A 20,983-nucleotide genomic window follows, 5' to 3' on the forward strand; every position below is an offset into this window, starting at 1 on the left:
CTTATTTCAGAGGCCACGGGTGGTAAAAGCACCCATCTTCCTCAACCCCAAGCCAGGGGCGCCCCCCGCGGACGCCCTGGTGCGTCTCGTTTTCGGTCCTCCCGCAGGGCCTCTGGGGCTCCCACCACAGCTGCCGCTTCGGCTCCTCCCCAGGACAAGCGTAGGAAGCCGTTTTTTCGGGCGCAGCCCTCCTGGCGCAAGCCGCAGGCTGCCCGCACACCCGCAGCAAAACAGTCCTCTGCCTGAAGGCGCGCCCCCACCCACCCGGGTGGGGGGCCGGCTCCTCCTTTTCAAGGACGTCTGGATGGCTCACGTCTCCGACGCCTGGGCCCTCGAAATTGTGTCCTCCGGATACAAAATCGAATTTGCATCCTTCCCTCCGGATCGGTTCTTTCGCTCCCGCCCCACGCGAGACCCGAAAGACGCGGCCGCGTTCTCCGCGGCCGTTCAAGCTTTATTGGACAGGGGGGTGATTACCCCCGTTCCTCTAGAGGAAAGATTCCAAGGGTTCTACTCGAACCTCTTTGTAGTTCCCAAGAAGGGAGGTTCGGTGCGGCCCATTTTGGACCTCAAAAAGCTCAACCGTTTTCTCCTCCTTCGACGGTTTCGGATGGAGTCCCTCCGCTCCGCGGTGGCTTCCCTGGAGCAGGGAGATTTCATGTCTTCCATCGATATACAGGATGCCTACCTCCATGTTCCGGTAGCCCAGTGTCACCATCGCTTCCTTCGATTCGCCGTGGGGGACCTCCACTTCCAATTTGTCGCCCTTCCCTTTGGACTGGCAACAGCCCCCCGGGTGTTCACCAAGGTCCTGGCCCCGGTTTTAGCCTTACTCCGTTCCAGGGGTGTTTTTCTGCTACCGTACTTGGACGATATCCTCATCAAGGCTCCGTCCCTTTCTCAAGCGGTTGCCAGCGTGGATCTCACTCTAGAGACTCTGGCGAGGTTTGGTTGGGTCATCAACTTCCCCAAGTCCTCCCTTCCCCCCTCCAGACAACTGGTCTTCCTGGGGATGCTTTTAGACACGGGAGCGGCGGAGGTACGTCTTCCCTCGGAAAAACGTCTGATCCTCCGTGGGGCGGTTCGGGGTCTCCTTCTCCACCGTCGACCGTCCTTCCGCTTCTGCATGCGGGTATTGGGGCAGATGGTTGCCTGCTTCGAGGCGATCCCATTTGCGCAGTTTCACTCCCGCCCTCTCCAACGGGCGATCCTCTCCTCCTGGGACAAATCGCCGCAGTCTCTGGATCATCCCTTCCATCTGTCGCCTCCGGTGCGGTCATCTCTCCGCTGGTGGTTACAGTCCCCTCTTCTGGGCAGGTCCTTTCTGCCACTCAACTGGTTGGTGGTTACAACCGATGCCAGTCTCTCGGGCTGGGGAGGCGTGTTTCCTCCCCGATCCGTCCAGGGCATTTGGTCTCCATCGGAGTCCAAACTCTCGATCAATGTCCTGGAACTGAGAGCGGCCCTTCTGTCTCTACGACACTGGACTCATCTGCTGAAGGGTCATCCAGTTCGTGTACAATCAGACAACGCCACGGCCGTGGCGTACATAAACCACCAGGGGGGCACTCGCAGCGCTGCAGCGATGCGGGAGGTCACCAGCATTCTCCGTTGGGCGGAAGCCCACGTCCCGGCCCTATCTGCAATTTTTATTCCAGGGGTGGACAATTGGGCGGCGGACTTCCTCAGTCGCACCACCGTCGACCCCGGCGAGTGGTCTCTTCACCCGGAGGTATTCGAGGCCATTTGCCTTCGTTGGGGCATTCCGGACGTGGACCTCATGGCCTCAAAATTCAATCACAAGGTCCCCGCCTATCTGTCCAGGGCCAGGGATCCGGGAGCTTGCGGAGCCGACGCCCTCGTTCTTCCTTGGCGAGGCTTCGCGCGCCCATACATATTCCCTCCCATCCCTCTCCTGCCCAAGGTCCTTCGGAAGATCGCGGCGGAAGGCGTCTCGGTGATTCTGGTCGCTCCGGACTGGCCCCGCCGGTCTTGGTATGCCGACCTCATGCTGCTCCTGGCAGACGCGCCCTGGCCACTGCCCGCCAGGGAAGATCTTCTCTCTCAGGGACCGATCTTCCACCCGCGTTTAGGGTCCCTACGTTTGACGGCGTGGTTGTTGAGACCACCGTCCTGACACGTAGGGGTTTTTCTGCGGATGTCGTCCGCACCATGATCCGCGCCCGTAAGCCGTCCTCTTCTAGGATCTATTATAGGACCTGGAGGACTTTTTTGGGGTTCTGTGCCGATCTGGGGATTCCTCCGCTCCGCTTTTCTCTCCCCACCGTTTTGTCCTTCCTGCAGAGCGGACTGGCCCAAGGTCTAGGCCTTAGTTCTTTGAAGGGTCAGGTATCTGCGCTGTCCATTTTGTTTCAGCGCCCACTGGCCCCCCTTGGTCCTGTCAAGACCTTCCTTCAGGGCGTGGCTCACGCGGTTCCCCCGTATCGCCCTCCGGTACCGCCCTGGGACCTGAACCTGGTTCTCTCAGCGCTCCAGGCTTCTCCTTTCGAGCCTCTGCGGACGGTTTCCTTGCGACTTCTGTCCTGCAAGGTTATTTTCCTTGTAGCCATCACCTCTCTTCGGAGGGTGTCCGAATTGGCTGCACTCTCCTGTCTGGAACCTTTCCTAGTGTTCCACCAGGACAAGGTGGTTCTTCGTCCGGTCCCTTCCTTCCTTCCTAAGGTGGTCTCCGCCTTTCATCTGAACGAGGACATAGTTCTCCCCTCTTTGTGTCCTTCCCCTTCCCATCCGCGGGAGAGGAAGCTTCATCGCCTGGACGTTGTCAGGGCGCTCAAGATTTACCTGGAAGTAACCAGCTCTTTCAGGCATACTGACTCGCTCTTTGTGGTCCCGGAAGGGTCGCGCAGAGGGATGGCGGCATCCAAAGTTGCTATCGCTCGTTTTGTCAAGATGGCTGTTACTGAGGCTTATCTCGCCAAGGGCAGGGTTCCTCCCCTTGGTGTTACCGCTCACTCCACTAGAGCGGTCGGGGCTTCCTGGGCTCAGAGAAATCGGGCTTCTTCGGAGCGGATTTGCAAGGCGGCCACTTGGTCCTCCTTGCACACCTTCACCAAGTTCTACAGGGTGCATACTCATGCGTCGGCTGACGCTGCTTTAGGCCGTCTGGTGTTGCAGGCGGCAGTTGATTGATGCCTCTGGCGTTGGTTGAGTTTGTTCTGGTCCCTCCCTTCTGGGACTGCTCTGGAACGTCCCATGGTTTCCTGTGTCCCCCAAGGAATATGGGCGAGAAAAGGAGACTTTTGTATTACTTACCAGTAAAGTCTCTTTCTCGCTCTTCCTTGGGGGACACAGCACCCGCCCTTCATTGGGTTACAGTTGTGGTTCCGGCTTGGTTGCCCCCGTTGGGGCTCGACAGTTCTTTTTCCGGTTGGTGGTTATCTTTCACTACTTGGACACGCAACTGGCAGTCTCTTCTCCAGGCTGAAGGGTATAGCTGATGGAGGAGGGGCTTACAGCTTTCGCTTAGTGTCACGCCTCCTAGGGAGCAGAGCTATACCCATGGTTTCCTGTGTCCCCCAAGGAAGAGCGAGAAAGAGACTTTACTGGTAAGTAATACAAAAGTCTCCTTTTTTTGCGGGTCAGATGCGGACGATTCACTTCAATGGGGCCGCAAAAGATGAGGACAGCACACCGTGTGATACATGCATCCGTATGTCCGTTCCGTGGCTCCGCAAAAAAGTAGAACATGCCCTATTCTTGTCCGTTTTAAGAGCAAAAAGCGGAACACACAAGGCCGGTATCCATGTTTTGTGGATCCACAATTTGAAGACTACAAAAACACCAACGGTCATGTGCATGAGCCCTAACTGGTAAGGCCACCTGTACACGTTTTGTATTTCGCACATTTTTTTCTGCGTGGATTTTCATGCAGAAAAAACACATAGTAATACATTACCAGCAAAGTGAATGAGATTCGACAAATCTCATGTACACTTTGCATTTTGTTCACTCTGCAAGTAACATGCGGATTTGGTGCGGAAACGCAGAGAAATCTGTACCCAGGAGGAAGATACATATTTTAGTCATAAATTCGAATTTTTGTCTAATTTTTGTTAATGGTCAAAGTTGCATGAATGTGGTTGTGTGTATTAACTGCTAGGTTATATTTTAATACATGTAAACAGAAGGCCTGCTGCTCGGCAGATACACTGACACTGACAGCTGTACCGGGAGAGAATTAGTAGAGTAGAATGCACATGGAGACACTTCAGTTTTTTTTGCTGAACCATTGAAATGAATGGTTCAGTATATGTACCACATACTGAACTAAAAAAAACGCCAGTATACTGAATGCAAGATACTGTCGTGTGCATGAGCCCTAACTGTTACACAGCCTGAAATCTGGCCATCAGTATCAAAGATGTACCAGGCTACTAAATTGACACCCTGCAAGGACATATAACATACATCCTTGTCAGGGAAATGGTTAAACCAAGTTTGAAAAAATGTTGATTATTTTATATTTTTCATGTTACTACTTTTAAAAATAATCCATAAATCCTGCAGTTTTCACATTGGCCACTAAGCCTAATCATAGGCACCACTTCTTGGTCTGTACAAATCACTTTACAGCGGTTATCTGCTTAACATTAAAGGCAAGATTACAATGACAGATATTCCTATATATACAGATAAAACACGATCTACCATTCACAATAGATGATAGCAAAGCTTACCTGCTCCTCTTCTCCTCCAGCCTCTGCACATGTCACAGAGCATGCCTAGAAAACTCTTCCATAGAAGTCAATGGGAGAGATTCATCAAAAGGAGCAAAGGAGCTCTGAAAAATGAAAGGTGGAACCGGATTGGTTGCTATGGGCAACCAAGCCAGTTCTACTTTCCACCAGTTTTAATAAATCTTCCCCAATGAGTCAGCTCCTTCCTGCCCATGGTGCCTGCTGTAAAGCAATTCTCTAAATGCTCTTACTAACAGCTCAGGCAAGATGGCTACCCAGGGGCAGACTGGGAAACTTAAAGGGCTTCTCCGGGAATTAAGAAAATGAAAATACTTAAATACTACTTTATAATAAATACATTTCCTAATACCTTTTATTATATATTATGGCTCATTTTGTCGGTGGAGCAATCATCAGGGGACACAAATTGGCCGCTGTCCTACCACTACACACAGAACCTGTCCTAATCACACAGGTGGACAAGTTACAACACTGAGGTAAAGAGATGCCTCACCCTCCTCTCCTACTTGCCAGGGATTATTATCCTGAATACAGTTGATAAGAACTTTAGCTTAATCTCTGGGGAATTTAGTTCAGAGGAGACATAAAGTACAGAGAGGACGGACAGGACAGACTGTGGTAATATGGAGCTGTGGTAATGGAGACTGCAAACAAGTGCTGCTACTCATTACCCCCCGCACCCTCCTTCTATTTACTTCATGTCTCCTCATAATTTCCATTCCCACAGAGCAGAGAGGAGGATGAGGCAGCTCTTCAGCTCAGTGTTGTGAAGTAACTTGTCCTCCTGTATGATTAGGACAGGTTTTGTGTGTACTGGTAGGATGGCGGCCATTTTATTTCTCCTAGTGATTGCTCCACTATAACTAATGAAAGGTATTTGAGAATATATTTATTATAAAGTAATATTTAAGTATTTTCATTTTCTCAATTCCCGGAGAACCCCTTTAAAGTGGCCCTCGAAAAAAGTACCGCCCCAGCAGAGCCAAATACCACAGTGCAGCACAATATACTGCAGAACCAAATACCACAGTGTATCCCAGAAATCTTCCCCCCTGTGTTGGCCAGCGCCAGCTGCCACATTACAGTCTCCTACACTGGTTGCCTCAGGGCAGTAATACAGTTGATTTCAGGAGGGCAGCTGCCCGCCAAGTACATAAGTGTTTGATGCCCCCAGCATTAATTAACTGTGGGAGTGTTAGACCACTACTTCTCTGTCTGGCGGCAGTGAGGAGAGTGCAGGTGGTCCCCTGGGCATCAGCCCACCGGGAAGTTTCCCTGTAGGTTCTACGGCCAGTCTGCCCTGAGGCCATTAATCATATTAAAAAAACTGAAGAAAAATGTACACTTAAAAATAAAAATATATTAAAAAACATACAGTATGTGTCACTATCTAGTTTTAACTGGCAGAAAAAAAAAATTGGTGACCCATTACCTTTAAATGATCACTCCTGGGGGTGGTGCAGAGTGAGGGTGCATGGAGACTCTGCCCTCCTCCTGCTTTTCTGGCTGTTGTAATTTGATTTAGGCTACTTTCACACTAGCGTTTTTGCCGGATCCGGCAGGGTTCAGCAAAAACACTTCCGTTACTGATAATACAACCGTCTGCATCCGTTATGAACGAATCCGGTTGAAAAATAGGGAAGGTGTAGCTGCCCTTGATAGTTTCTCTCCTGGTATACCTTCTGTTCAGATGACAATATCTTGTAATGTCATCTGAACAGAAAAGAAGATGGGTGTTAAAAGACCAGTTACGTCAATGGAGACCGGCTTGAATAATGACAGTTATGTGTGTTTGTGTGTAAATGTTTATGTGGAGAATGACCTGGATCTACATAGTGCGCTATGACAAGGCTGAAATAAGCCAAATGTCAGGCAGGATTGGGGACAGATGAATGTGGTTTTTGTCACGTCAAGAACTGATAACGTGTCAAATAAGTTACCGTAACTACTAAACATTTTAAGGGCCTGCCATATAGCCTTTTAGTACCCTGAATGCACACATAAATACATTAAAAACTGAGCAATAAAACATGGCTGATGGTTCCTGGAGTCCTAGAAGAAAGTAGGGTGGTCGCTGAGTCCCTCTGTCAGATCACTTGGGCTGTTTTACTGCGGAGACCTCTTCAGATCACTAGTTTTCTATACATAATGTCCAGAGTCTTGTTACTGAATTGCTCAATTTGTCCTCCTCAGGAATCAATTTGCAAGTTACCATAAAACTGAGGTACTGTTCAGTAAGCCATGAAATTAGAAAAACGAAGTACTGGAATTCTCCGCCAGCTTGCTCATTCCTCTTGTCCTAAATTCATTTTATGTTTGTTCATTTATTTTGTTTGCTTTTAGCTTGGCTTACTTATGTGCCCCTCTGCATTTCAAGAGGCCAAAGGGACATTTCAGTTTGTTGAGGTGTAAAAGCTTTTTTGAGTATTGATCTACATCTACACCACAGCAATCACACAATACTGCAGAAGACACATTATGCATGTAGGACTTTCGTCTCCGCTCAGAAATCATGTTCTGAGCGGACACCAAATGGACCCCATTATAATTTATGGGGTCTTTAGGCTCCGTTACGCTCAGTTAGGTCTCAGTTATCTGCAGAATCCGTCCGTTCCATTCTCATGCTCCTCAACGGAGCCGAAGAATGGAAAGGAGAAACGGTGATGTGAAAGGAGCCTAAGTTAAAGATCCAGCGTGTTTCTGGTTTAGACATTTTTTTTTATAAAATCCCCCCCTTAACCATAATACTTTTGAATATTTTGTGTCTGTAGTGGCAATACTGCTGCGGTACCGCAGCGTTAGGAATACAGGTGAAACTCAAAAAATTTGAATATCGTGCAAAAGTCCATTTATTTCAGTAAGGCCTCATGCACACGGCCGTGTTACAAGTGTATTACTGTAGTGCAGCGGCGGCATGAAGCGCACGGCGTCATAGCAACCTATGACGCCGTGCGCTCTCAACAGGAATCCAGGCTGTGATACCACGGACCGCTCTCGGCCGCGGAACGCAGCCGTGTGCATGAGGCCTAATGCAAATTAAAAGGAATTGCATTAATGCAGCTTAAAATTAGAATATTGTGAAAAGGTTCAATATTCTAGGATCAAAGTGTCACACTCTAGTCAGCTAATTAATCCATACCCCCTGAGCAAAGGGTACCTCAAAATTGTGACTTTGGGGTTTCATAAGCTGTAACCATAATCATCCAAATGATACCAAATAAAGGCTTGAAATATCTCGCTTTGCATGTAATGAGTCTATCTCATATGTTAGTTTCACCTTTTAAGTTGCATTACTGAAATAAATGAACTTTGCACGATATTCAAATTTTTTGAGTTTCACCTGTATAGTATAGAGTAGTAAGCGCCAGTGAAAAATAGTGATTTAATTTATGATAAGGCCTGGGCCTCATCATAAATGAGTCGCATCAGCAGGAAATTCCTGTGTGCAGGTAGCCTTACAGTCTCTTGGTGAGGGCACTAATTTTGAACTATTTACAATCTGAATTTACAGTCCATGCAGTATATAGTAATCCCAAAGAGGACCTACAACCTGCCTCCATGAATACAGGACAAAGGATCCCATTCTTGTGATGGGTGATGGACACCTCCTTAAAATCCTTATCTCCCCTAACATCTGCTGTCCAGGGAAAGTCAGGAGGCATAAATACATATTAGTCAGTTGTATTCACCTGAAATGTATCAAACGTTTATGGCCAACTTAATCCATGCAGATAAGGCTCTGGATGCAGCTCTCATGTCACTCCATGGCCTGTAGGGAAGGTGGTTGAACTCCATCATGTCCTGGAGACTGTAATAATCTATGATATTTATTGACTGCTGTTCTCAAGAATTCGGGGGGCGGGTGGCTGGTCAAACCCACCCATTCTGCCGGACCTGCAAAGGGAAGATGACCTACCTGATTCCCAGCACTGGCTTCCAGCTCCTTCTCTTGCAGGTCTGGGCATCTCTGCTGGGCTCCAGCGATGTCAACATCTGTTTGACTTAGCTGGCCAGCCGGGGCCATTGATTGGCCGTGGCCATATCAAACTGGATGTTTTTTTCTACATTAATATACCTTTTTATGTGTTTTTGTTTACACTTTTTTCAGTAGTAGAGCTATAATTTGAAACCATATAATTTTTTTTCAGAACACACTGAAAAGGCAAAGAGATTGGAGAAGTATATGGAGTTAATAAACCATCTTCCCAAAGTCAACAGAGCTACACTGGCCGCACTGATTGGTCACCTCTATCGGTAATGAGCTTCACAAATATCATCTGATGCTTTCTGTATCCAATCTACCCTTTCTGTATATTCACTTCTCTTCCATTCTTTATGTGCTAGGGTCCAGAAATGTGCAGACTTAAACCAGATGTGCACCAAGAATCTGTCACTGTTGTTTGCTCCCAGCTTATTTCAGACCGAAGGAAAAGGAGAACATGAGGTGAAGATAATGGAGGATTTGATAGACAACTATGCCAGTGTCTTCTGTGTAAGTGAAGTCTTCGTTTGGCATTTATTGGATGTTGGAGTCTATTGGTCAGACAATATATCTCATTTGTGTGACACGAGACCAAGAGAAAGTAAAATAAAATAATGCATTTAAAATGTTTTTCTCATGAAGAGAACCCCTGGCCATATTACCTATTAGAGCATATAGACATCATGAAGGGGAGTCCCAAATTGAGAGTCCCATTCTTTAGAGTTACACCCGATTTTGTGAACTCTTGGGTTGCAAAGAAGAAAATGGGGGTTAGTCAGCACATCCCAATGCGCAGGTGCACGACGCCATGGCTGAAAGCACAAAAGCAAAAACAAACACAGCGCAACAGCACTTTGCAAACCCAAATAACAATGCAAATACTATAATGCCATACTCACTATATAAAATGTACTAGTGCTAATGCTACATTATAAATGTGAGATTCTTGGCAAATAAATATTATATGGATGACATCTCAGCAGTACTACATATAGTAGGCTTCCCTGGCAAAATCAACTTATAGCTGCAGCACTTGTATTTTCAACTAGCCGGCTCTGAGGAGGTAGCTTCTTTAACCACTTCACGACCGCCCATTGACTATAAATGTCCTGGGTGGTCGGGTTTATCTCTGATCGGGCATTTGGGAATCGTGCAGCTGCTGTGCTAGGGACCCGCTGTCAGTGACAGCAGGGCACCCCATAGAGAAGGCAGGGACCGTTCCTGGAGTCCCTGACTTCTGGATCGCTGTATATACAGAGCTGACCGAGCGCTCTGTATACAGATCCGGAAGCGCTATGCCGATTCCTGTCCCGACCCAGTGGTCATGTGACCGCCGGGGCCAGGAGAGTGCAGGAGCTGTCGGGTCTTCCATAGACCACGATAAGCCCTGCACTGAGGCTGTACAGCACAGTATAATGCTGTATTGCCTCTCTGGGGGGTGTATTTCCCCTGTAACTGGGGCTACTATGTTAGTCCCAGTTACAGGAGAAATCAATAGTGGAAAAAAATATGAAGTTAAATGTCCCCCAGATGTCTTGTACTATGACCTTATGGGGGACACAAAGTGTAAAATAAAAAAATAAAAAATATAAATAATAAAGTGTTTTAAAGGGAACCTGTCACCAGTTTTATGGTGTCCTAACTAAGGGCAACATAACTAAGTGACTGATTCTCTTAGCATAATGCTGGGTAACTTTCTTTAATTGACCCAGTCAATCTGCCAACATCTTGTATTGAAAAGCTCCAGCTCATAATGATGAGTCCTGAATATTCATAAGCTCCTGACTCTCCCCGCCTACCTGCTGCTGATTGACAGTTTTTTTCCATATGAATCAGCAGCAGGTGGGCAGGGGAGTGGCTATAACTCTGAATTAAATAAACGCTGGACTCAGTGATGTCACGCTGGACTCAAATCAGCTCATTAGCATGCGGCATGTGGCATCTTTGTGTGTATATTATGAGGTAACCATCTGTCACAGCAGTAAGTGAATATATCTAAGGTACTTTTTAGTAGTTAATGATTGTATATACAGTTGCAAGAAAAAGTATGTGAACCCTTTGGAATGATATGGATTTCTGCACAAATTGGTCATAAAATGTGATCAGATCTTCATCTAAGTCACAACAATAGACAATCACAATTTGCTTAAACTAATAACACACTAATAATTAAATGAGATGAGATTGAAGGTGTTGGTTACAGCTGCCCTGCCCTGTAAAAAACACACACCAGTTCTGGGTTTGCTTTTCACAAGAAGCATTGCCTGATGTGAATGATGCCTCGCACAAAAGAGCTCTCAGAAGACCTACGATTAAAAATTGTTGACTTGCATAAAGCTGGAAAGGGTTATAAAAGTATCTCCAAAAGCCTTGCTGTTCATCAGTCCACAGTAAGACAAATTGTCTATAAATGGAGAAAGTTCAGCACTGCTGCTACTCTCCCTAGGAGTGGCCGTCTTGTAAAGATGACTGCAAGAGCACAGCGCAGACTGCTCAATGAGGTGAAGAAGAATCCTAGAGTGTCAGCTAAAGACTTACAAAAGTCTCTGGCATATGCTAACAGGGATGTTAGCGAATCTATGATACGTAAAACACTAAACAAGAATGGATTTCATGGGAGGATACCACAGAGTAAGCCACTGCTGTCCAAAAAACAAATTTCTGCACGTTTACAGTTTGCACAAGAGCACCTGGTTGTTCCACAGCAGTACTGGCAAAATATTCTGTGGATAGATGAAACCAAAGTTGAGTTGTTTGGAAGAAACACACAACACTATGTGTGGAGAAAAAGAGGCACAGCACACCAACATCAAAACCTCATCCCAACTGTGAAGTATGGTGGTGGGGGCATCATGGTTTGGGGCTGCATTGCTGCATCAGGGCCTGGACGGATTGCTATCATCGAATGAAAAATGAATTCCCAAGTTTATCAAGACATTTTGCAGGAGAACTTAAGGCCATCTGTCCACTAGCTAAAGCTCAACAGAAGATGGGTGTTGCAACAGGACAACAACCCAAAGCATAGAAGTAAATCAACAACAGAATGGCTTAAATAGAAGAAAATATGCCTTCTGGAGTGGTCCAGTCAGAGTCCTGACCCCAACCCAATTGATATGCTGTGGCATGACCTCAAGAAAGCGATTCACACCAGACATCCCAAGAATATTGCTGAACTGAAACAGTTCTGTAAAGAGGAATGGTCAAGAATTACTCCTGACCGTTGTGCACGTCTGATCTGCAACTACAGGAAATGTTTGGTTGAAATTATTGCTGCCAAAGGAGGTTCAACCAGTTATTAAATCCAAGGGTTCACATACTTTTTCCACCTGCACTGTGAAGGTTTACATGGTGTGTTCAATAAAAACATGGTAACATTTAATTATTTGTGTGTTATTAGTTTAAGCAGACTGTGATTGTCTATTGTTGTGACTTAGATGAAGATCAGATGACATTTTATGACCAATTTGTGCAGAAATCCATATAATTCCAAAGGGTTTACATACTTTTTCTTGCAACTGTAATTAGTTAGATTATAATCAAATATCCACATGACAGGTTCCCTTTAAGGCTAAGTTCACACGAACGTGCGTGACCCGTGGCCGTATTGCGGCCCGCAAATCGTGGGCCGCAATACACGGCCACAGTTCCGTGTGAATTCCGCATCACGGATGCGGACCCATTCACTTCAATGGGTCCGCTAATCCGGAATCGCGGAACGGCCGCACGGGACGGGACCCCTCGGAAGCACTACGGAGTGCCTCCTGGGGTTACGTCCCGTTGTTCCGTTCCGCTAAAAGATAGAACAAGTCCTATCTTTTCGCGGAACGGCCGGATCGCAGACCCATTAAAGTGAATGGGTCCGCGATCCGATGCGGCTGACCTACGGCCGGCGAACAAGCATTGCGGCCCGCTATTTGCGGGCCGCTTCACAGGCACGGGTCACACACGTTCGTGTGAACCCGGCCTAAGTTTCACATGTAAAAAAATAATTCCCCAATTAAGTCATTTAAAAATTAAAAAAAAAACATGAATAAAATAGACATATTTGGTATTGCCGCAACCGTGACGGCCAGCTCTATAACAATATTGCATGATCTACCCCATCAGGTAAACTCTGTAAAAAATAAAAAATAAATAAACATTAGCCAAAACAGCTTTTTTATTTACCTCACCTTTATTTACCTCACCTAATGTTAATCGCTCAAGATGTAATATGTACCCCAAAATGGTAGCAATAAAAACTTCACCTCATCCCACAAAAAATGAGCCCCCACACAAGACCATAGCCAGAAAATTTTTAAAAATATGGCTCTAAGAAAATTGCAACACAAAAACATGAATTTTTTTTCAAAAAATGCTCTTATTGTGTAAAATGTTAAAAAATTAAATAAATACACATATTTGGTATTGGCGCATCCGTAACAAGTGGCTCTACGAAAATATCACATGATCTACCCCATCAAGTGAACGGCGTAAAAAAAATATAAACAATTTTTTGGGTTGGATGATACAGACACTTCGGTTTTCACATATTTGCAATATGTTGGACCAGACACCAAAGTGACAAGTGCCAGATACTTCGTGAATATGGCACACATGCTTGTCATTTCCATTTACTTCATCTACTATTAGGCTCAGTTCACACCTGAGCGTTCTGAAAGGAGCGCTCTGTATGCGCGATTGTACGGGCGTTTACAAGCGCGCATACAGAGACAAGTGTACACACAGTGTCGCGCGTTCCCGAAAGTCTATGTACGGGAACGCGCGACAAGCGCCCAAAAAAACGCTCCTGTACTTGTGTGAGCGTCGGGCGTTTTACAGCGCGATCGTACGCGCTGTAAAACGCCCAGGTGAGAACCATTCCCATAGGGAAGCATTGGTTTCTCCTTGTTGAGCGTTTTACAGCGCGTAGGAACGCGCTGTAAAACGCTCAGGTGTGAACTGAGCCTAATACTGTACAGAGCTGCTGACAGGTGCTTTGGATTGCTGTGCTCCTGGTTTTGGGGGCTGCAAGAGTGGAGCAGCTAACTATTAGTTAGAACCCTATCCTGGCCTCAGGCACACAACCATATTTTTTGTATTTAAGCATTTTTTGTGCATCGGACACGGACCCATTTATTTCTATGGGGCCGCAAAAAATGCGCAACGGTTGCACAAATTGTAGAACTGTCTTACTCTTGTCCATTTTGCAGACAAGAATAGGCATTTTTATAATAGGGACAGAGGAAAGTGCAGGATGCATATGTCCAGTATCAAATTATATACAGCGGCATAAGCCGTATGTATTCTCAGATTCGCACACAATCAGGCAAACGTTCCTGCAGATAGGACTACATTTACAATGTGACAAGTTCCCTTGAACAGGCAGATCATCTCTGCTACATTTGTATATGAAAAGACTGAGAGCCAGGGATCTAAAGTTCAGAACGTTCCTGGGCCTGCATTGTATGCATGTATTTCTTATTTAGAAGCTGAAGCAATTATGGGGTGCCCAGTTTCATCAGAGATTCTAGCCTGCACTGACATAGAGATCTTCTCTTTCAGATTGATGAAGAGCAAGTAACACAGATGGATTTAGAAAATAGCCTAATTACTACTTGGAAAGACGTCCAGGTAACGAGCAGTAGAGTTGGTGCTGGGCACATCTGACTTCTGATATTTTCTGTGCTCTGCTGAGTTATCAGATGCTTAATGAAAAAGTTGTTTGGACGGCACTCCTATAACGATGGTCCGGTGCTCAGCGGTAATGACAGTCAGTATATAAAAATATAGAACCGCGGCACTCGAATTTAAGTAGTTAATTATTTATTTATATATCCATCCACAAAATTAGGACTTAAGGCCAACGTTTCGGTCTCATCCCGAGACCTTGTTCACGGCCTGGAGGAAAGAAACGTCTGGTGCTACAAGCCATCCTCCACACCAGACGTTTCTTTCCTCCAGGCCGTGAACAAGGTCTCGGGATGAGACCGAAACGTTGGCCTTAAGTCCTAATTTTGTGGATGGATATATAAATAAATAATTAACTACTTAACCACTTAAGGACCACAGGTTTATACCCCCCTAAAGACCAGGCCCTTTTTTACAAATCGGCACTCCACAACTTTAGCGGTTTATTGCTCGGTCATGCAACTTACCACCCAAATGAATTTTACCTCCTTTTCTTCTCACTAATAGAGCTTTCATTTGGTGGTATTTCATTGCTGCTGACATTTTTACTTTTTTTGTTATTAATCGAAATTTAACGATTTTTTTGCAAAAAAATGACATTTTTCACTTTCAGTTGTAAAATTTTGCAAAAAAAACGAGATCCATATATAAATTTTTCTCTAAATTTATTGTTCTACATGTCTTTGATAAAAAAAAAAATGTTTGGGTAAAAAAAAAAATGGTTTGGGTAAAAGTTATAGCGTTTACAAACTATGGTACAAAAATGTGAATTTCCGCTTTTTGAAGCAGCTCTGACTTTCTGAGCACCTGTCATGTTTCCTGAGGTTCTACAATGGCCAGACAGTACAAACACCCCACAAATGACCCCATTTCGGAAAGTAGACACCCTAAGGTATTCGCTGATGGGCATAGTGAGTTCATAGAACTTTTTATTTTTTGTCACAAGTTAGCGGAAAATGATGATTTTTTTTTTATTTTATTTTTTTCTTACAAAGTCTCATATTCCACTAACTTGTGACAAAAAATATAAAGTTCTATGAACTCACTATGCCTATCACGAAATACCTTGGGGTCTCTTCTTTCCAAAATGGGGTCACTTGTGGGGTAGTTCTACTGCCCTGGCATTCTAGGGGCCCAAATGTGTGGTAAGGAGTTTGAAATCAAATTCTGTAAAAAATGACCAGTGAAATCCGAAAGGTGCTCTTTGGAATATGGGCCCCTTTGCCCACCTAGGCTGCAAAAAAGTGTCACACATCTGGTATCTCTGTATTCAGGAGAAGTTGAGGAATGTGTTTTGGGGTGTCTTTTTACATATACCCATGCTGGGTGAGATAAATATCTTGGTCAAATGCCAACTTTGTATAAAAAAATGGGAAAAGTTGTCATTTGCCAAGATATTTCTCTCACCCAGCATGGGTATATGTAAAATGACACCCCAAAACACATTCCCCAACTTCTCCTGAGTACGGAGATACCAGATGTGTGACACTTTTTTGCAGCCTAGGTGGGCAAAGGGGCCCACATTCCAAAGAGCACCTTTCGGATTTCACTGGTTATTTTTTACAGAATTTGATTTCAAACTCCTTACCACACATTTGGGCCCCTAGAATGCCAGGGCAGTATAACTACCCCACAAGTGACCCCATTTTGGAAAGAAGAGACCCCAAGGTATTCGCTGATGGGCATAGTGAGTTCATGGAAGTTTTTATTTTTTGTCACAAGTTAGTGGAATATGAGACTTTGTATGAAAAAAAATAAAATAAAAAAAAATCATCATTTTCCACTAACTTGTGACAAAAAATAAAAAATTCTAGGAACTCGCCATGCCCCTCACGGAATACCTTGGGGTGTCTTCTTTCCAAAATGGGGTCACTTGTGGGGTAGTTATACTGCCCTGGCATTTTCCAGGGGCCCTAATGTGTGGTAAGTAGGTAAATGACCTGTGAAATCCGAAAGGTGCTCTTTGGAATATGGGCCCCTTTGCCCACCTAGGCTGCAAAAAAGTGTCACACATCTGGTATCTCCGTACTCAGGAGAAGTTGGGGAATGTGTTTTGGGGTGTCATTTTACATATACCCATGCTGGGTGAGAGAAATATCTTGGCAAAAGACAACTTTTCCCATTTTTTTATACAAAGTTGGCATTTGACCAAGATATTTATCTCACCCAGCATGGGTATATGTAAAATGACACCCCAAAACACATTCCCCAACTTCTCCTGAGTACGGCGATACCAGATGTGTGACACTTTTTTGCAGCCTAGATGCGCAAAGGTGCCCAAATTCCTTTTAGGAGGGCATTTTTAGACATTTGGATACCAGACTTCTTCTCATGCTTTGGGGCCCCTAGAATGCCAGGGCAGTATAAATACCCCACATGTGACCCCATTTTGGAAAGAAGACACCCCAAGGTATTCAATGAGGGGCATGGCGAGTTCATAGAAATTTTGTTTTTTGGCACAAGTTAGTGGAAATTGATATTTTTTATTTTTTTCTCACAAAGTCTCCCTTTCCGCTAACTTGGGACAAAAATTTCAATCTTTCATGGACTCAATATGCCCCTCACGGAATACCTGGGGGTGTCTTCTTTCCGAAATGGGGTCACATGTGGGGTATTTATACTGCCCTGGCATTCTAGGGGCCCTAAAGCGTGAGAAGAAGTCTGGAATATAAATGTCTAAAAAATTTTACGCATTTGGATTCCGTGAGGGGTATGGTGAGTTCATGTGAGATTTTATTTTTTGACACAAGTTAGTGGAATATGAGACTTTGTAAGAAAAAATAAAATAAAATTCCGCTAACTTGGGCCAAAAAAATGTCTGAATGGAGCCTTACAGAGGGGTGATCAATGACAGGGGGGTGATCAGGGAGTCTATATGGGGTGATCACCCCCCTGTCATTGATCACCCTCCTATAAGGCTCCATTCAGATGTCCGTATGTGTTTTGCGGATCCGATCCATGTATCCGTGGATCCGTAAAAATCATACAGACATCTGAATGCAGCCTGACAGGGGGGGTGATCAATGACAGGGGGGTGATCAGGGAGTCTATATGGGGTGATCACCCCCCCTGGAAGGCTCCAGGGAGACGCCTGTATGTGTTTTGCGGATCCGATCCATCTATCAGTGGATCCGTAAAAATCATGCGGACGTCTGAATGGAGCTTTACAGGGGGGTGATCAATGACAGGGGGGTAATCAATGACAGGGGGGTGATCAGGGAGTCTATATGGGGTGATCACCACAGTCATTGATCATGCCCCTGTAAGGCTCCATTTAGATGTCCGTATGTGTTTTGCGGATCTGATCCATGTATCCGTGGATCCGTAAAAATCATACGGACATCTGAATGCAGCCTGACAGGGGGGGTGATCAATGACAGGGGGGTGATCAGGGAGTCTATATGGGGTGATCACCCCCCCTGGAAGGCTCCAGGGAGACGCCTGTATGTGTTTTGCGGATCCGATCCATCTATCAGTGGATCCGTAAAAATCATGCGGACGTCTGAATGGAGCTTTACAGGGGTGTGATCAATGACAGGGGTGTAATCAATGACAGGGGGTGATCAGGGAGTCTATATGGGGTGATCACCACAGTCATTGATCACGCCCCTGTAAGGCTCCATTTAGACGTCCGTGTGCGTTTTGCGGATCCGATCCATCTATCAGTGGATCCGTAAAAATCATACGGACATCTGAATGCAGCCTGACAGGGGGGGTGATCAATGACAGGGGGGTGATCAGGGAGTCTATATGGGGTGATCACCCCCCCTGGAAGGCTCCAGGGAGACGCCTGTATGTGTTTTGCGGATCCGATCCATCTATCAGTGGATCCGTAAAAATCATGCGGACATCTGAATGGAGCTTTACAGGGGGTTGATCAATGACAGGGGGGTAATCAATGACAGGGGGGTGATCAGGGAGTCTATATGGGGTGATCACCACAGTCATTGATCACGCCCCTGTAAGGCTCCATTCAGACGTCCGTATGCGTTTTGCGGATCCGATCCATCTATCAGTGGATCCGTAAAAATCATGCGGACATCTGAATGGAGCTTTACAGGGGTGTGATCAATGACAGGGGGGTAATCAATGACAGGGGAGTGATCAGGGAGTCTATATGGGGTGATCAGGGGTTAATAAGTGACGGGGGGGGGGGGTGTAGTGTAGTGTAGTGGTGCTTGGTGCTACTTTACTGAGCTACCTGTGTCCTCTGGTGGTCGATCCAAACAAAGGGGACCACCAGAGGACCAGGTAGCAGGTATATTAGACGCTGTTATCAAAACAGCGTCTAATATACCTGTTAGGGGTTAAAAAAAACACATCTCCAGCCTGCCAGCGAACGATCGCCGCTGGCAGGCTGGAGATCAACTCTCTTACCTTCCGTTCCTGTGAGCGCGCGCGCCTGTGTGCGCGCGTTCACAGGAAATCTCGGCTCACGCAAGATGACGCCAATCGGCGTTAGTGTGACCTGGGAGCGCCGCAGAAATGACGCCTTTCGGCGTTAGCGTGACGGTAAGTGGTTAAATTCGAGTGCCGCGGTTCTATATTTTTATATTATCAGATGCTTAGGCCCCTTTCACATGGGCAAGTTTTCCACGCGGGTGCAATGTGTGACGTGAACGCATTGCACCCGCACTGAATCCTGACCCATTCATTTCAATGGGGCTGTGTACATGAACGATGTTTTTCACACATCACTTGTGCGTTGCGTGAAAATCGCATCATATTGTATTTTCTGTGTTTTTCAACCAACGCAGGCCCCATAAAAGTGAATGGGGCTGCGTGAAAATCGCAAGCATCCACAAGCAAGTGCGGATGCAATGCGATTTTCATGGATGGTTGCTAAGGAGATGATGTTAATAAATAGGAATAAGCCCCGGGACCCCATTAAAGTCCATTTACTTTATTATTGTCCATTATACCATGGTTATAATTGAAAATAATAGCATTCTTTAATACAGAATGCAAAGTGAAATGTCCATTGAGGGTTAAAAAATAATAAAAAAACTTACCTCATCCACTTGATCGCGCAGCCGTTATCGTCTTCTTTTTTCCTCTTGCAAGACCTGCAAAAGGACCTGCACTGACGTCACCGCGCTCACCACCTGGTGAGCGCGGTGACGTCAGTGCAGGTCCTTTTGCAGGTCTTGCAAGAGGAAAAAAGAAGACGATAATGGCTGCGCGATCAAGTGGATGAGGTAAGTTTTTTATTATTTTTTAACCCTCAATGGGCAATTTTACTTAGCATTCTGTATTAAAGAATGCTATTATTTTCCCTTATAACCATGTCATAATGGAAAATAATACAATCTACACAACACCGAACCCAAACCCGAACTTCAGTGAAGAAGTCCGGGTTCGGGTCTGGGTACCAACATTCAGTTTTTTATCACGCGCATGCAAAACGCATTAAAACGCTTTGCACTCACGCAGAAAAACTGAATAACTCAATAGCAGACAAATTGCGTGCTAACTCACGTGGGTTTTCCTGAACCCGCCCGGAACGCATCCGGACGGAATCCGGCACGCTCGTCTGCAAGGGGCTTTAATGTATGAAGAACACCACTCTTCAATGAATGCAATAAGTTCAGCTGCTGTTTTCTCTCCCGTCCATAGCTGTCACAAGCTGGAGATCTCATTATAGAGGTTTACTTAGAGAAGAAGGAGCAAGATTGTTGTCTCACCTTAAAGGTCAGTAATTATGCAACCACTTAAAATGTGACACATCTTCAATAATACAATTGTCACTTGCTCTGCAACTCCTGTGTTGTTGGCATGCATCTAATGACACAGCTTACTAAAGGAGTTTAGGTATTTGTATAGTGCCCTTTAAAAGGGTTGTCCCAGAGGACTAAAGGATCCTTATTCTCATGATCAGTGAGGTTTCCAGAATCGGACTCCGCTGATCAGATACTTATCACCTAAGTTGTTATGGTGGGACATCCCCTGTAACTTCATGTTCTGTCATGAAATGAGAGTGTATTCCAGGGCTGACCTTAGTGGAGTATCAGCTGTCATAAATGAAAGTGGAGGCCACTGTTCCTGATGACCTGGCCTCCTGGAACATCCCTAGTTTATTGATTATGCTTCAACAGATTATGGACCACCTAGAATTTCCAGAAATAAAGGGCCACAACAATATAGTACTTTAAAGCTCCTTTAGCATTGATTTCTCTGATTACATAAAAAGATAAAAATCACCCTGTTGCTGCCTCATCACCATATCTCTATAGAGCCACAGCTGATGCAAAGTAAGGTTTCAGCAGTGGCCCACGTCAGGGTGCTCTGTTCCAGTGTAGCGGATTTAATGAAAGAATTTGCCATATGAGTCATGCTACGGAGATGTCATTCCCACTTAGGTTTCTCCGGTCATGACCGCTGAAGAACTCACCAATCAGGTACTGGATATGCGGAATATTCCAGCCAGCATGGACATCTGGTTGACCTTTGAAGTGTTTGAAAATGGAGAACTTGGTAAGTGATGAAAGGATCTCTATTTATCACATTTCATTGAGATTACTTAGAAATATAAAGTAACTTTATCCTAATAGTCTTGTACTCTCCCCGTTTAGTTAGTTTTTTTTTGGTTCAGAATATTAATGACCTATCCCTA

At 45.4% G+C, this 20,983-nt stretch overlaps 1 protein-coding gene across 3 annotated transcripts in view; it reads left to right on the plus strand.

Annotated features, from left to right (window-relative positions):
- Positions 1-20,983, plus strand: part of ARAP3 (ArfGAP with RhoGAP domain, ankyrin repeat and PH domain 3) — a 150,398-nt gene that overhangs the window by 112,468 nt on the left and 16,947 nt on the right. For all 3 annotated transcript variants that reach the window (XM_040441106.1, XM_040441098.1, XM_040441113.1), the window contains exons 22-26: positions 8,867-8,972; positions 9,063-9,210; positions 14,245-14,313; positions 19,987-20,061; positions 20,730-20,844. In XM_040441106.1, coding sequence (XP_040297040.1) covers positions 8,867-8,972; positions 9,063-9,210; positions 14,245-14,313; positions 19,987-20,061; positions 20,730-20,844 — 513 coding nt within the window. The remainder of the gene's footprint in view (positions 1-8,866; positions 8,973-9,062; positions 9,211-14,244; positions 14,314-19,986; positions 20,062-20,729; positions 20,845-20,983) is intronic.

Source organism: Bufo bufo, chromosome 1 (assembly GCF_905171765.1).
Source record: "Bufo bufo chromosome 1, aBufBuf1.1, whole genome shotgun sequence".
Lineage (NCBI taxonomy): Eukaryota > Metazoa > Chordata > Amphibia > Anura > Bufonidae > Bufo > Bufo bufo.